Source organism: Acomys minous (assembly GCF_964271855.1).
Source record: "Acomys minous genome assembly, chromosome: 11".
Classification (NCBI taxonomy): domain Eukaryota; kingdom Metazoa; phylum Chordata; class Mammalia; order Rodentia; family Muridae; genus Acomys; species Acomys minous.
The window spans coordinates 58,087,592-58,099,747 of NC_140492.1; the positions used below are offsets into that span (position 1 = coordinate 58,087,592).

General features: G+C 49.3%; 1 protein-coding gene across 2 annotated transcripts in view; it reads right to left on the reverse strand.

Annotated features, from left to right (window-relative positions):
* The window catches only part of SLC12A8 (solute carrier family 12 member 8), a 145,706-nt gene that overhangs the window by 48,569 nt on the left and 84,981 nt on the right, over positions 1-12,156 (reverse strand). For both annotated transcript variants that reach the window (XM_084802149.1, XM_084802150.1), the window contains 2 exons: positions 8,255-8,342; positions 6,226-6,313 (listed from right to left, as the gene is read on the reverse strand). In XM_084802149.1, coding sequence (XP_084658275.1) covers positions 6,226-6,313; positions 8,255-8,342 — 176 coding nt within the window. The remainder of the gene's footprint in view (positions 1-6,225; positions 6,314-8,254; positions 8,343-12,156) is intronic.

Consider the following 12,156-nt stretch of genomic DNA (forward strand, 5'->3'; position numbering starts at 1 on the left):
GCTTCAACATCCTGGCCCTTCTTGGGCTTGCCCTCCCCTTCTCTTACCACTTTATTAGTAGAAACCACGGTCATCAATGTCATTAGGCTGGCAGCTTATCTCACCAGTGCACCCTGCACTCCTAGCAGTACAGGGAAATCACATCTCAGCTGCCGCCCACAGCGGAGGCTGGCAAACCAGATGCATTACTGAAGTCTGGGCACTGATGATCTGAGCCCTGGATGTTTTATATGGCTGTTAGGGGAACTGCGTACTATGTTAGCATACATAGTATGTTAGCATACTGCCTGTCTGCCTAGCAACCTGTGATGTCATTATCTACCTGCCACTAGGTATGCCCTGCCCAAGATATAAAAAGGGCAAATCCACTTCATCTCTCTCTTTTGCTTTCCTCTTCCTCCCTCTTGCTGTCTCTCTCTGTCCCTGTCTCTCTCTCTCTGCCCCTGTCTCTCTCTGGGATGCCCCTCCCAGTTCCCTGCTCTCCCACGCTCATATAATAAACTTCTCCATATCATATCTGTTGCCTGGCATCTTATTTATCATTACAACTACCTCTGTGATTATTTCTCCACGCATTCTGAGAGGAACCATCTGCAATCTTCTGTGTATGTGTCTTCTCCTACCAAATGCATCCTATGTTGGCAACTTAAAAAAAAAAAAAAAAAAAAGACCGAGATGAAATTTTATCAAAAGTGTTTTGAAATTTTAACTCAGTGACTGTTTCCTTAGCCTTAAGAATCACCCCCAGAGATTCTGACTCAAGTAGTGCTCGGCGGGACGCGCACACGCTGATCTGTGAAAAGTCTCCCAGATGACTCTAACATGCAGTCGCTATGAAGAATGGCTGCCCACAGCACAGTGCAGCCACTGCCTTTACTCCTGGAAGGCATGTTTAGGGAACGCAGGTGCGGCCCGTGCTTCAGAAATCTGACTGCTTCTTACCAAGAGGCTGTGAAACCCTCCTTTAATGTCTGCAGAGGCTGTGTGCTGAGACACCCCGCGTATCTGCGGCTGAATGCGCGGGTGCCTGAGGTACGATGGCATGGTACCGGAGCTGGAGGGATGGCTCAGAGGCTAAGAGCACATCACTGTCTGCTCTTCAAAAGGTCCTGGGTTCGATTTCCAGCAACCACATGATGGCTCACAGCATCTGTAATGACATCTGGGGCCCTCTTCTGGTGTGTAGGTGCATGTGCAAGCAGAACACTGTATAAGTAATAAATAAATAAATTTTAATTAAAAAAAAAAGATGGCATGATGTCTAGATGTAATTTGCCTCCATCCTCTTAAACTATCTCATTCATCTCTAGATCAGTACACATAACACCTAATGAAAATAGTTGAACTCATTAGGGACTAATGAAGAGAAAAACCTATGTTTAGAGCAAATGCAGCTGGGAGCCAGGTGTTGAGACAAGGTCTCACTAGGTAGCCCTGGCTGTCCTGAAACTCACTATGTCAACCAGGCTGGCCTCGAACTAAAAAAAAAAAAAAAACCTGGCCTGCTTCTGCCTCCCTAGCACTGAGATTAAAGGCATGCACCCCCCAGATACAGATTGCAATTTTCTTCTGGGTTGAATGTGTATATGTGGAATCTGGAGGAACAGAAGGGGTGTGCATGCAGGCATGCACACGCATGTGCATGCATCTGTGTGTACGTGTCCTCACATGTGCATACGTGTGGGCAGCTTTTTCTTTTCATTAGAGCATGTCCATCCCCTGGAATGAGACTCCGCTGTCTGCATCCGCACTCCCCTCCCCAGTGCTGGCTGAACCCAGGAACTTGATCACATGACACTGGTGACCTCACCTTGGGCTTTGTTCCACAGACCCTGGGATTCCTCCAGAGTCCTCGGGCTGGGGTCAGAGCAGGGACTGCTCTGCCAATGAGTAGTTAATGTTCATTTGGTGAACTGCATTTAGAACGGGCTGCTCACTCAGTATGTTTTATATAAAACTATTGCTCAGTCTGTCTTTATGAATTAACTGAAATGTTGGCCCTCACATCTATAAATGGTAAATTTCATATAATCCACCTCTTTGCCAGCTGAATCCTAGTCCTTCCTTTGCATGGCTGTCATCCACCCACGCATTTCGGCAGCTGTCCTGTCCTAAGGTTACTGTCCTGGCATGGTACGGGCTTGGTGGACAACATAGACACACCTTTGTCCCAGCTCCCACAGGACCTGGTCACTTTCACATTAATGTTCTGAAAACTTGATAAACATTGGTAGATATGGAGGTGAGAATTTATTTTGGGCAAATGTGTGTTAATGATTCTTTAAAAAAAAAAAAAGACACCATCCATATCATCACACACAAAAAATCTTTCTAAAAGATTATATGGGTGTAAACAACCCTAAATTAGAAACTACTGATGGGAGTAATTAATTACACACACTACCCATGGCTCTCTGCTGTTGGTCTTTCACACCGTCCACTTTGCTCAGCCACGCAGGGACTCCCAACTTCAGTGGCTGTTGCCTTCTCTTGGAGGACTGGCTTTGGCATACTTCACAGGGGATTTTTTTTTCCTCATGTAATTCCTGTGGTCCCTGGGTGTTACTGCAGAGAACATCCTGATGCCCCCACAAGTTCAGATGAACCAGGAAGGCAGTACCTCCACACCCCGGCTTCCTCCCACCTCCCATTTCCAGGACTGTGTTTTCCAGTCTTTCCTTCTTGATGCAGACTAACCTCTGCTCCAAGCCAAATTCTACCTTCACTTGACAGCTGGTCCCCACAAAAGGGCAGTGCTGCCTGTGACGTGAGCCTGTGACAGCTTAGCCGGTGGCAGATGCTGGGGTGGGCACTCAGCAGATGCCCCCACTCACTACTCACCAGCCGTGGGCTCTGCCCATCTTAGGGACAGCATGCAATAGTGCAGCCATGTCGTGGGTTTTCACAGTGCCCCCAGGATACATGAAGCCAGGACCAGCCAGAAGGACCAGGGCAGACTCTGGGGGATTTCCACCTGAACAAGGACACTTTGGGTCTACTTCCTGCTTCCTACGCTCTTATCCGGTGAGCTGGCATGTCTTAGGGTTCTTGGTGCTTCTGACCTGTTCTAAACACCCACTTCCTGGAGCATGTGCAGCTTACTTTGGAACATTACTCATCCCTGCTATTACTGTTTTTTAGGTTCTCTGTCGCAGAGAAGAGGAGGACCAGCCACATTCTTTCTTCTTCTTCTTCTTCTTCTCCTCCTCCTCCTCCTCCTCCTCCTCCTCCTCCTCCTTCTTCTTCATCTTTTTTAATTTGGTTTTTTGAGACAGGGTTTCTCTGTGTAGCCTTAGATGTCCTGGACTCACTTTGTAGACCAGGCTGGCCTCGAACTCATAGTGATCCGCCTGCCTCTGCCTCCTGAGTGCTGAGGTTAAAGGTTTTTCTTCTTTTTGGTTTTCGGTTTTTTGAGATAGGGTTTCTCTGTGTAGCCTTGGCTATCCTGGACTCTTCTTTGTAGATCAGGCTGGCCTTGAACTCACAAATATCTACCTGCCTTTGCCTCCCCGAGTGCTGGGATTACAGGTGGGCGCCTGGTTGACCACTTATTGAATTAAACATGGAGGATCCAGGTGGGACAGAGTGTCTCTAAAAATAAGTGTCTCCACCTATAAGTATGTCCCCATGGGGAGTGTGAAAGGGTTCAATTTTAATAACCACCTGCCACGTGTCATGCTGTAATTTCAAAGGCAATTTTTTACAACCACCACAGACAGTAAAGCATTTGGAGAAAGCGAGGGTAGGGGAAAAGTTCCTCTGGCATGGGAAAATTGGGTTGGGAAGAGAAAGAGTTAGAAATAGATCTGAGAAGCTACAGGGAAGCTGGGCAGCAGTGGTCACACGTGGTAAAGGGCTGAGGGTAGCCAGGAGCCATCCAAGAGGACTGTTCCAGTGGACAGCACTGGGGGGTGGGGTGTGTGTGTGGGTGTGTGGGTGTGTGAGTGTGTAAAGGAGAATGTGTCCAAAGCCAGTTGCTCTCTGTCCGAAGGTGACGTTGGGGACAGATGCAGCCCAGCTCAGAGCCAAGCCCTAGCTTAGATGTGAACCTGAGCTGAGTGGCTCAATGAAACTATGTCAGGGTGACGGACTGTCAATAGCGACACCTCGGCGAGCTGGCGTTCTCTGAGTTCCGGCATGGTGACGGACTGTCAATAGCGACACCTCGCCGAGCTGGCGTTCTCCGAGTTCCGGCAGTAAGCTCATGTGACCCAACCAACCGTCTGAATATAGTGCCCACTCAGTCAGACCCAGAGAGGGATGCTGGGGAACAGAGGAGGAGGAGGAGTCTGGAAAAGGACCGTGGGGGATGCTTTGGGGAAAAGAGAATGCTGGAGTGCTATGCTCTTGGAGTTTCCCTTGCTGGTCCATCCCTGTTCACTTGAGACGCAGTCTCGCCATGCACAGTCACTACTTGCTTTTCTTCATAGACCTTACAGCTGCCTATTTCAGAAAAATGTCTCTCGTGTGCCTTCTAAAAGCCTATGCTTCACTTTTCACCCTAGCATGTGTGTGTATGTACATTCCACACACCACAGCCGAGCCTGGCTTAGCGGCTGCTGCCAACTACCTTTGCCTACTTGCCTCACTGTTCTAGATAGGTGGCCTTCCCAAGGAAGGGCCTTCTACTGGCACTGAGTGAGGAGACCTTCCCCCCACAGAGGCTATGGAGACTGTAGCAGGCACCTCTGGAGATGCTTTTGACCTGTGCTGTGGTCATGTGATGCCATACTGTCCCATACTGTCACTCCACTGAGAAGAGACCCATGGAGGTCAAACTCCAGTTAAAACCGTGTGTGTGTGTGTGTGTGTGTGTGTGTGTGTGTGTGTGTGTGTGTGGTGTGAGAGTATGTGAGTGAGTGATAGTGTATGTTTGTGAGAGTGTGTGTGTGATAGAGAGCATTTGTGAGTGTGTGTATGAGACTTGTGTAAGAGTGTGTGTGTATGAAAGTTGTATGAGAGAATATGTGTGTAAGAAAGTGTGTGTGTGTGAGAGAGAGAGAGAGAGAGAAAGAGGAGACACTTTCCCTGGAAGCGAACTTTGCAACCAAGAGTCTGAGATCTGAGATTTGGGGCACTGGGCTTGCACACGACCTGAGCTCTTCTCCACTTCAGCTCTTCTCCCTTCCCAGCCTACCTTTGTAGTGAGGTCATCACCTCTAGAAACAAGTATCACCTGTGCTGGAGTCGACACACTCTAAAAAGAGACAGGCGGATGCGGAGACCAGACTGGAGCCCATCTTTAGAAAAAGGTTCATCTCCTGTGTCATATCTACCATCCCTGGCCTCCCTGTGATCAGCTCCACAGCAGAGAACAGAGTAGGGTTTCACAAAGAGACACCCCCTAACTGGCCACTATCCTTGGGAAATGATGGGGAGTTCAGGGGCTGCTCTTCCTCTGTGAACTTGGGGCACCATTGGAGTTTCAGGGGATTTTTTTTTTTTTAAGAAAATCTTTTTCTTGTGTGTGTCATTGGTGTCATGTGACCTCCAGTCTGTAAAGAAGCTATGGAACGCAAGGAATTCACTAATCTGGCCCAGTTTGTACAGAAACAAAAGATGTAACAGCCAAAGCAACCCAGAGTGGCTGAGATTCTCGAGAAAGCCAGCCTGCCTGCCTGCCTGCCTGCCTCCATGCCAGCCCTGCCTGCCTGCCTCCATGCCTGCCCTGCCCACTGGGCCATGTGCAATGAGAAAACACATTCCCATTTTCCACCTTTCATCACATGGGTCAGGAGATGGAACTTTAGGTCATCAGACTTGGCAGAAAGAGCCTTAGCCTATTGAGCCATCTTGTGGACCCTCCTCCTTGTTTTTTGAGACAGGGTCTCTCACTGAGACCTGGACTCACTAAGTACACTAGGCTGGTTGACCAGAAAGCCCCAGAGATTCCCCCTGTGTCCACTCCCCCCAGGGGTCAACTTAGGGCCTCATGCTTGCACAGGAAGCATTTTAACAACTAAGCTGCCTGCCCCGCCCTTTACCGTGATGCTAGAATCTGAATGTCGTCCTAAGGGTCCATGAACAGATGCTGCACATTTTCCACATGCCCGCCCACCCTCCCGCTCCTATCCCCACCCTGACCCCAACCCCCGCCAACCTCTGATTTGGTCCTGGGCTCAAGGCAATACAGATTCCCAGACAGCTACAAGGGGAGGCAGTTGTGTATTTGTGAAATAAGTAAGCCTGCAGGCTGAGCTCCTTGGGCAGTACAGACACACCTACCTTTTCAGCTATCAGGAAGTCAGAGCGGAGGGCATCGCGGGTGCAGATAGCGCCAAGCAGGAAGGCGAAGATGATGTACAGAAACCACCTGCAAAACCCAAGAGAGAGAGAGCTGCCACCCAGCCCAGTGCCCACCCCACCAAGCATCAGTTTTCTTTCTATAGGAACCTGTGTCATGAAAGAAGGCCAGTTGCGAAGCCACAGAGCTTGCCTGGGAAGGTGCATTTTCATACTCTTTCTCCTCTAGCATATTTATTACCCAAAAGAAACCAAGGTAATAGTGTTTTTATTCTTATAGCAAAGGGTGTTGAGATGGGGAAATTGGAAGCCCCGCTCCTAGGACTTGGCCAGGAATGACCTGCTGTCCCACCGCTCATCCATCTTTCTCCAGCAGCAGCAGAATTACCCAATCCTCTCTTGAGCCTCTGGTCTCTAGACCCCCAGATAACAATGCACTTCATGGCACTGTTACAAAAGGGACAAAAGTCAACTTGGCATAAGCTAGTGTCAGCTGAGAAGAGGCAACCTCCACTGAGAAAATGCCTCTGTAAGATTGGCCAGTGTAGGGGGCCCACTGTGGGTGGTGCCAGCCCTAGGCAGGTGCTCCTGGGTTATGTAAGAAAGCAGGTTGAGCAAGCCACGAGGAGCAAGCCAGTAAGCAGCATTCCTCCATCCATCAATTCTGTTTCAGCTCCTGCCGCCAACCCGACTGTCCTCCATGGCTAACTATAAACTATAAGCTGAAATAAACCCTTTCCCCACAAGGTCATGGTGTTTTTTTTTTATCATAGCAACAGAAAGCAAGCTAATACACAGAGGGGAGAAGTAAAAGGCAGAGCCGCAGCCGCCGAGCTGCCCTGTGCGCATGAGTAAGGGCATGACCCTGAGGCCCGCCCGCCCCTATCTGGAGGAACGACCAGGCTCCTCTGACTTCCGGCTCTGTCTACAGCAGGGCAGGACACTCATGTGGAACCTTTTTTTCTCTTCCTCCCCGACACTCAACTGTAACTGTTCTTTTTATTTTCTTCCCAATGCTGTGGCCGGGCGCCCTGGGCCTGGCTGGTAGCAATGGAGTCACGGCAGTAAGTGTTTGCGAGTAGAATTTTAACACTTTCCAATACTGTAGTTAAAGTCACGCAGGCACGGTCCGCTTCTCAAGTCAGGGTTCTGCCTGTGACCTTACTGCATTTCCACACTTATCCAATGAAGGCAGAGATGCACCCCATTTCCACTCCCCTCTCACCCACCCACCCCACACCCTGCCCACTGGACAAGGGACGTAGTGGGCATCTCTAGAACAGCTCTAGGGCCACGTCAGTCTGCTGGGGAAAGCAGCACAATAGAAACTAAAACCCCCAAAACTAGCAACCCAGGGGAGGGGAGGGGCGGAGGAGGGGAGGGGGAGGGTCTCTGAGCTTCTGCTCCTTGCCTGCCATGTAGCATCTCCCTCCATCCATAAGGTGCACATATTACATGGAGACACACTCACCCTCGCACCCCCATACACACTCACATTTGCACACACAAGCTTACACACCTACACACATATTTCTTTTATAGAAGCTAAGAAAGCTGTCAAATGGAATGCACATGCTAGTCTGTGATTGCAACGTCCCGTCATGACCCTGGGAACTCAATGGTTAAGGGAAGGAAGGAAGGAAGGAAGGAAGGAAAGAAAGAAGGAAGAATCCCTAAGTTCAAAAACAAAAAACAAACAAAAAAAACAACCGAGGCTGGAGAAGAGGCAGGGTGGCTGATGGGTGGGGTAAGGAAATGATTTAGTTTGCACTCATGCCCCGCCCCTCCCCTACAGCATTCTCAGGCAGTGGGTGTGAAAGGCAGTGTAGTGTGGCTGAACCCACCAGACGTGCATTTTCCAGCCCACCGAGTGTAAAAAGGAGGATTGGAATACGAAATAGGTTGGTCACAGCCAGGGCCCAGTCAGAACAAAAGGGGCAGTCCCCTCTTCTGCCCGCGGGTTTTCTCTCGCATTCTCCAGCTCAGACTGACTGCTAAGAGGGGAACTTACGAGATGCCAACAGCTGCCAGGGAGCCGAGGGGTATGCTGGCAGCAGGCTCCCTCAGGTCTCCTCCCATGTTGAAGCCAGCCATGACTCCTGAAAGACACGGAGACAAGGGATGGAGTGAGGCAGGGTACTCGGTGAAATCAAACAGCTCTCCCCAGGGCGGACCCTTCCTCTCCTCTGTGCCCTTTCCTGGAAGCTGCCATCTCTGCAGCAGTGCAAGCAGGCCGTCTCTCCATCTCCCCTGGCAACTGATGAGGCATCTGCAGGGCAGTGAAAGGGACCTTTGTGGCTTGTGTGCTCAGGAGGAAATCCCTCCCAGCTACAAAAGCATCTTATCACTTGGTTGAAAGTATGGAGGACAAGGGAGGTGTGCTCCACGCTGCACAAAGGCCCTGATGCCCCTCGCTGAGCTCCACCTGCTTTGCTGGGACAGTGCCCAAAGTGGTTCAGCAGGAGCAAAGAGCCCACAGATACCTTCTGTTGCCACTAGTTTACCCAGGGTTCAAGTACTGCTGGGGGTCGGTACCACCCAGCGTCAGGACCAGGTGCCACGTTCAGAGCTCCTGACCTACCAAAAGGCTCCAAATGACAAAAATCTGAGGCTGAATGCTGTGTCACTTTCCTTTACCTTATAACCTTCAGTCCCCAAGAACACCAGTGAAGCAAAGGCAGGTGGATTGCTGTGAGTTTGAGGCCAACCTAGTCTACACGGCAAGTTCCAGGACAGCCGGGGCACATAGTGAAAGTCCGTCTCAAAAAACTAGCTCCCCCACAAATAATGGAAATTAATTTGCCTATCACGGTGAGGGACCGATAGCATGGCAGGGAAGGAGGGAGATGTTTCCTCTCTCTAGATATACTCAACAGAACAAAGAATTTTTAAGTAGAACGAGGTCCCAGCCCATAAGTTACTCTATCAACTCAGTGTGGTGGGAGGTGTGGCCATGAAACTCTGACACAGCCGGGAGAGATGGTTGCATGTGGAACAACATGGTGGTTTGAATAAAAATGGCCCCCATAGGCTCACAGGAGCGGCACTGTTAGGAGGTGTGGCCTTGTTGGAGGAAGTGCGTCACTGCAGGGGTGGGGCTTTGAGGCCTCGGATGTTCAAGGCCAGGCTCTGTAGCTCAGAGCTCTCTTTCTGCTGCCTGTGGATCCAGATGTAGAGCTCTCGGCTCCTTCTCCAGCACCATGTCTGCCTGCGCGCTGCCATGCTTCCTGCCATGATGATAACGGGCTGAACCTCTGAACTGTAAGCCAGCCTCAATGAAAGGTTTTCCTTTATAAGAGTCACCATGGTCGTGTTGTCTCTTCACAGCCTTAAAACCCTAACTAAGAAGTGGCCCTGAAAGAGATTTTCGTAGACTCGAGGATGACGTGGCTCTGATACGATCATTATAGACTTATATTCAGCCCGCCTGGCTGGGTGAGAGGCCCATGCGAATTTTCTTTTTGTTTAACCCTTACAACAACCACATCAGAAAAGTGCAATTATTTTCTCATTTTATAGAGAAGTCCTTAAAGAAGTTGACTGAAACAGCCTAAGCCTCACAACCTAAAGCCGTTTGGTAAGCGGCAAAGCCAGGCTCCATCCCTGGTCTGTCTGACAGTCGGCACTTCTAATGCCTCTGCTGCAGTGTTTTTGGGGAACCAGGGCAAGCAGAGTCAAGGGAAAGTTTGGGGCCAAAGAGCTACAGTGGGGCAATTCAAAAGAACCCCGAGTGTTGGACCAAGACGTGAGTGTACACACATTCTTGTCCCACCGAGTGCGCCTCTGAGAGTGTATCCAAATACCTAAGGGTACCACACAGGGCAGTCTGTACTGCCAACCTGGCACAAGCTAAAGTCACCTGAGAAGAGGAAATATCAATCGAAGAATTGTCTCCATCAGATTGACCTGTGGACATGTCTGAAAAGGATTGTCTTGATTGACAGCTGAGGGAGGGCCTGGGCTATGTAACAAAGCTAGCAAGCAAGCCAGCAAAAGCCGCCTTCCCCTTGCTCTTCAGTTTCTCCTTCCAGGTACCTGCCGGGAGGGGCTGTTGCCAGGAAGTATAAGCCAAATGTACTGGCTGGTTTTATGTCAACGTGACACAAGCTGTAGTCATCTGAGAGGAGGGGACCTCAAATAAGAAAATGCCTCCATAAGATCAAGCTGTAGACAAGCTTGTAGGGCATTTTTAAAAATCAGTGCCTTCCTGGGGAGAGCCCAACCCATTGTGGGTGGTGCCATCCTGGGCCGGTAGTCCCGAGTTCTATAAGGAAGCAGGCTGAGCAAGCCATCGAGGAGCAAAGCAGTAAGCAGCATGCCTTCACGGCCTCTGCATCAGCTCCTGCCTCCAGGTTCCTGTCCTGGCCGAGTTCCGGTCCTGACTTCCTTCGATGATAAACAGTGATGTGAAAAATATAAGCTAAATAAACCCTTTCCTTCTCAGCTGGCTTTTTGGTCATGGTGCCTCATCACAGCAAGAGGAACCCTAGCTAAGACATCAAATGAAGGCAGGCATGGTGGCTCACACCTGTAATCCCAGCAGTCAGCTAGGTAGAGGCAGGCCGATCTCTGTGAGTTTGAGGCCAGCCTGGTCTACAAATCGAGGTCTAGGACAGCCAAGGCCACACGGAGAAACCCCGTCTCAGAAAAACCAAGCCAAACAACAGCAACAACAAAAAGGCGTCATCAGATGAGCCCTGTCCTCTTCCAGCTTTCTTTTGGTCTGAATGTTTTATCACAGCAATAGAAAAGCAAACTAGAGCAAGTGTGAATAAGGATGCAGCCAAAACGTGCTTATAAATGCTTGCTTAGAGCAGTGAAAATTACAAACTATCTCATGTCTAAAACTAACGGACTGGCTCTTTAAATGATGATGATCTGCCTTTCAGTAAATACCAGGACTCAGATGCAGTGTGGGGCAGACTGTGACACTGACTGGTAGGTGAAGCTATTGTTTAAAGCGGCTTAGCAGAAGCAGAACATACGGCACACTCCCATTGTTATCTGAGAAACAGAGAGAGATTGGGGAGAAGCAAGTGCCTCAGTCCATGAAGTGCTTGCCACACAAAGAGTAGGGCCTGAGTTCAAGGTCCCGGTACCCACATTAAATAGGGAATGGTAGCATATACCCACAATCTCAGCCCCGGGGAGGTCAACACAGGAGGATCCCTGGGGCTTGTGGCAGCCAATCTAGCCGAATCAGCAAGCTCCGAATTCAGTGAAACCTCATATCAGAAAATAGGATGGAGAATGACAGAAGAAGACACACAACATTGACCTCTGCCCCACACCCCTTCACACACACACACACACACACACACACACACACACACACACATCGGGCTAGAATGTATTTACAATGTTAATCATATTATATCTTCTTGATGAAGAACATACTTTTTTTTTTTTTACCATTTTAATTATTTATATTTTCCCAGCTTTTTTTAGCAATGATTTTTTATCTTTTGTTTGTTTGTTTCAGACAGGGTCCCCTGCCCAGGCTGACCTTGGACTCTGTGTAGCAGAGGATGACCTCCTGCACCTTCTTTCCATGTGCTGGGATTACAGGCTTGTGCTGCTGTATCCAGTGTATGTAGTGCTGATGCTCCAACCCCTCCCGCCACGTGGTACTGTCAACTGAGCTACACCTACGCTCAGGACAATTTTCCAGTATGGGGGAAATAAGGTTGAAAATGGCCTGGCAGGCATATTTTCTTCCTACTCATTCCCTTTTCCTTAAAGAAACTATTAAGAGGGTGGTAACAGGGTTAATAAATACCTATATATGAAGAGAAAATACATCTACTCTAAGACAAAACATCTCCTGTTTGGGACACAAAGATACTTTTTAAAAACAGCATGGCAGGAATGGAAAAGGCAGCTCTGAGAGGCTCTTAAGAAGTCTCAGTATAT